Here is a 1,204-nt window from a genome sequence, read left to right as displayed (position 1 = left end):
AACGAAAAAAAAAAAAAAAAAAAAAAAAGAGTTCAAGTATAAGAGAAGTCACCTTGAGGTACGGAAAAGGTGAGGAATTTTTTATACTCAGAGAGCAAGTCACCTTTGAACTTTCCCTCATCAACAAAAACCGTCATACACACACCGCCATAATAACCCTTCTTCCAAAGAGAAGATCTGATTAACGAAAAGAACAAACGGGGATTGGAACAATCGTCTGCAATCCAATAGAGGTAAATTTCAGAACCACTAGACTGATTTCCGGAGATTCTCCTCCTTTCACGAGATGAGCACAAATCATAGGTGCGCGATGCTGAGATAACATTGAAACCTTTGTTTTTCAAAGCTTGAATAACACGGCCAAACCTGGTTCCTTTTGGGGGTTTTAACATAAGCATCAAAATTGCTGGTGCATCATTGTTCATTCCCCAAAAAAGAATGTCCAGTAACATCCGAGTATATTTTGCAAATTTATCATCCCCTGGAAAATATATTATCTAAATTAGCAGACATACATGTACATAAAAAAAAAACGACAAAACACTGAAATCAACTCACCTTCGGTAATGACAATTGTAGCCGCCAAGGAATCATTAAATAATCCATGTCCCATATCAAAGAATCCATGTCCACTATCAACATAAGCCCTGACTGATGCATCACCACCATAACCCTTCCTCCTCAGAGCTAAAATAGGATCCCAAAAAACGCCATCTTCTTCTTTGATTGGGAAACCCTTGACGTCCCAAAACACATCTATATCAGTGGTGAATCTGTTTGGTATTCCAATATTAGAAAAAGCAATAGGCTCCTCCTCTCTGCTGCTCTTGATTGGCTCCTCTCTGCTCTTGAAGAAAGGCATTTCGAGTGGGCGTCCATGAGATAGGCTACTCTTAAGCAAGGATAATCTTACACTAGGTAGCTTACTTGCTGCGATATCATAATCATCAGGTACTGCTAAGAAAACATGGTAATGCCTGTCCTCCAAAGCTTCAAGTGCACTCAGTAAATACGTTTTTTCTTTGATGTCTTCTGACATTACCATCAAAGTTAATGTTTTATAATTAACCACAGGATTGTTAAATGCCCACAGAACAATATCCACTAACATGTTATGAACTCTCGAATCTTTGTTCCCTGAAAAAAATATAACGTACGTTAGTAGAGATACGTATACAAAAAAAAAAAAAAAAAAAAAAAAAAA

The 1,204-nt window shown here is 37.3% G+C and overlaps 1 protein-coding gene across 4 annotated transcripts in view; it reads right to left on the bottom strand.

The window, feature by feature from the left end:
* Window positions 1-1,204, bottom strand: part of LOC104732917 — a 3,822-nt gene that overhangs the window by 1,210 nt on the left and 1,408 nt on the right. For 2 of the 4 annotated variants that reach the window (XM_010452519.2, XM_010452520.1), the window contains exons 4-5: window positions 559-1,137; window positions 53-481 (exon numbers count right to left, since the gene is read on the bottom strand). In XM_010452519.2, the coding sequence (XP_010450821.1) occupies window positions 53-481; window positions 559-1,137 (1,008 nt within the window). The remainder of the gene's footprint in view (window positions 1-52; window positions 482-558; window positions 1,138-1,204) is intronic. The other 2 variants (XR_759005.2, XM_010452521.1) reach the window with 2 other exon arrangements.

Source organism: Camelina sativa, chromosome 12 (assembly GCF_000633955.1).
Source record: "Camelina sativa cultivar DH55 chromosome 12, Cs, whole genome shotgun sequence".
NCBI classification, from domain to species: Eukaryota; Viridiplantae; Streptophyta; class Magnoliopsida; order Brassicales; family Brassicaceae; genus Camelina; species Camelina sativa.
The sequence above is the reverse complement of the archived record's forward strand: the minus strand, read 5'-3'. Positions and strand labels throughout refer to the sequence as shown.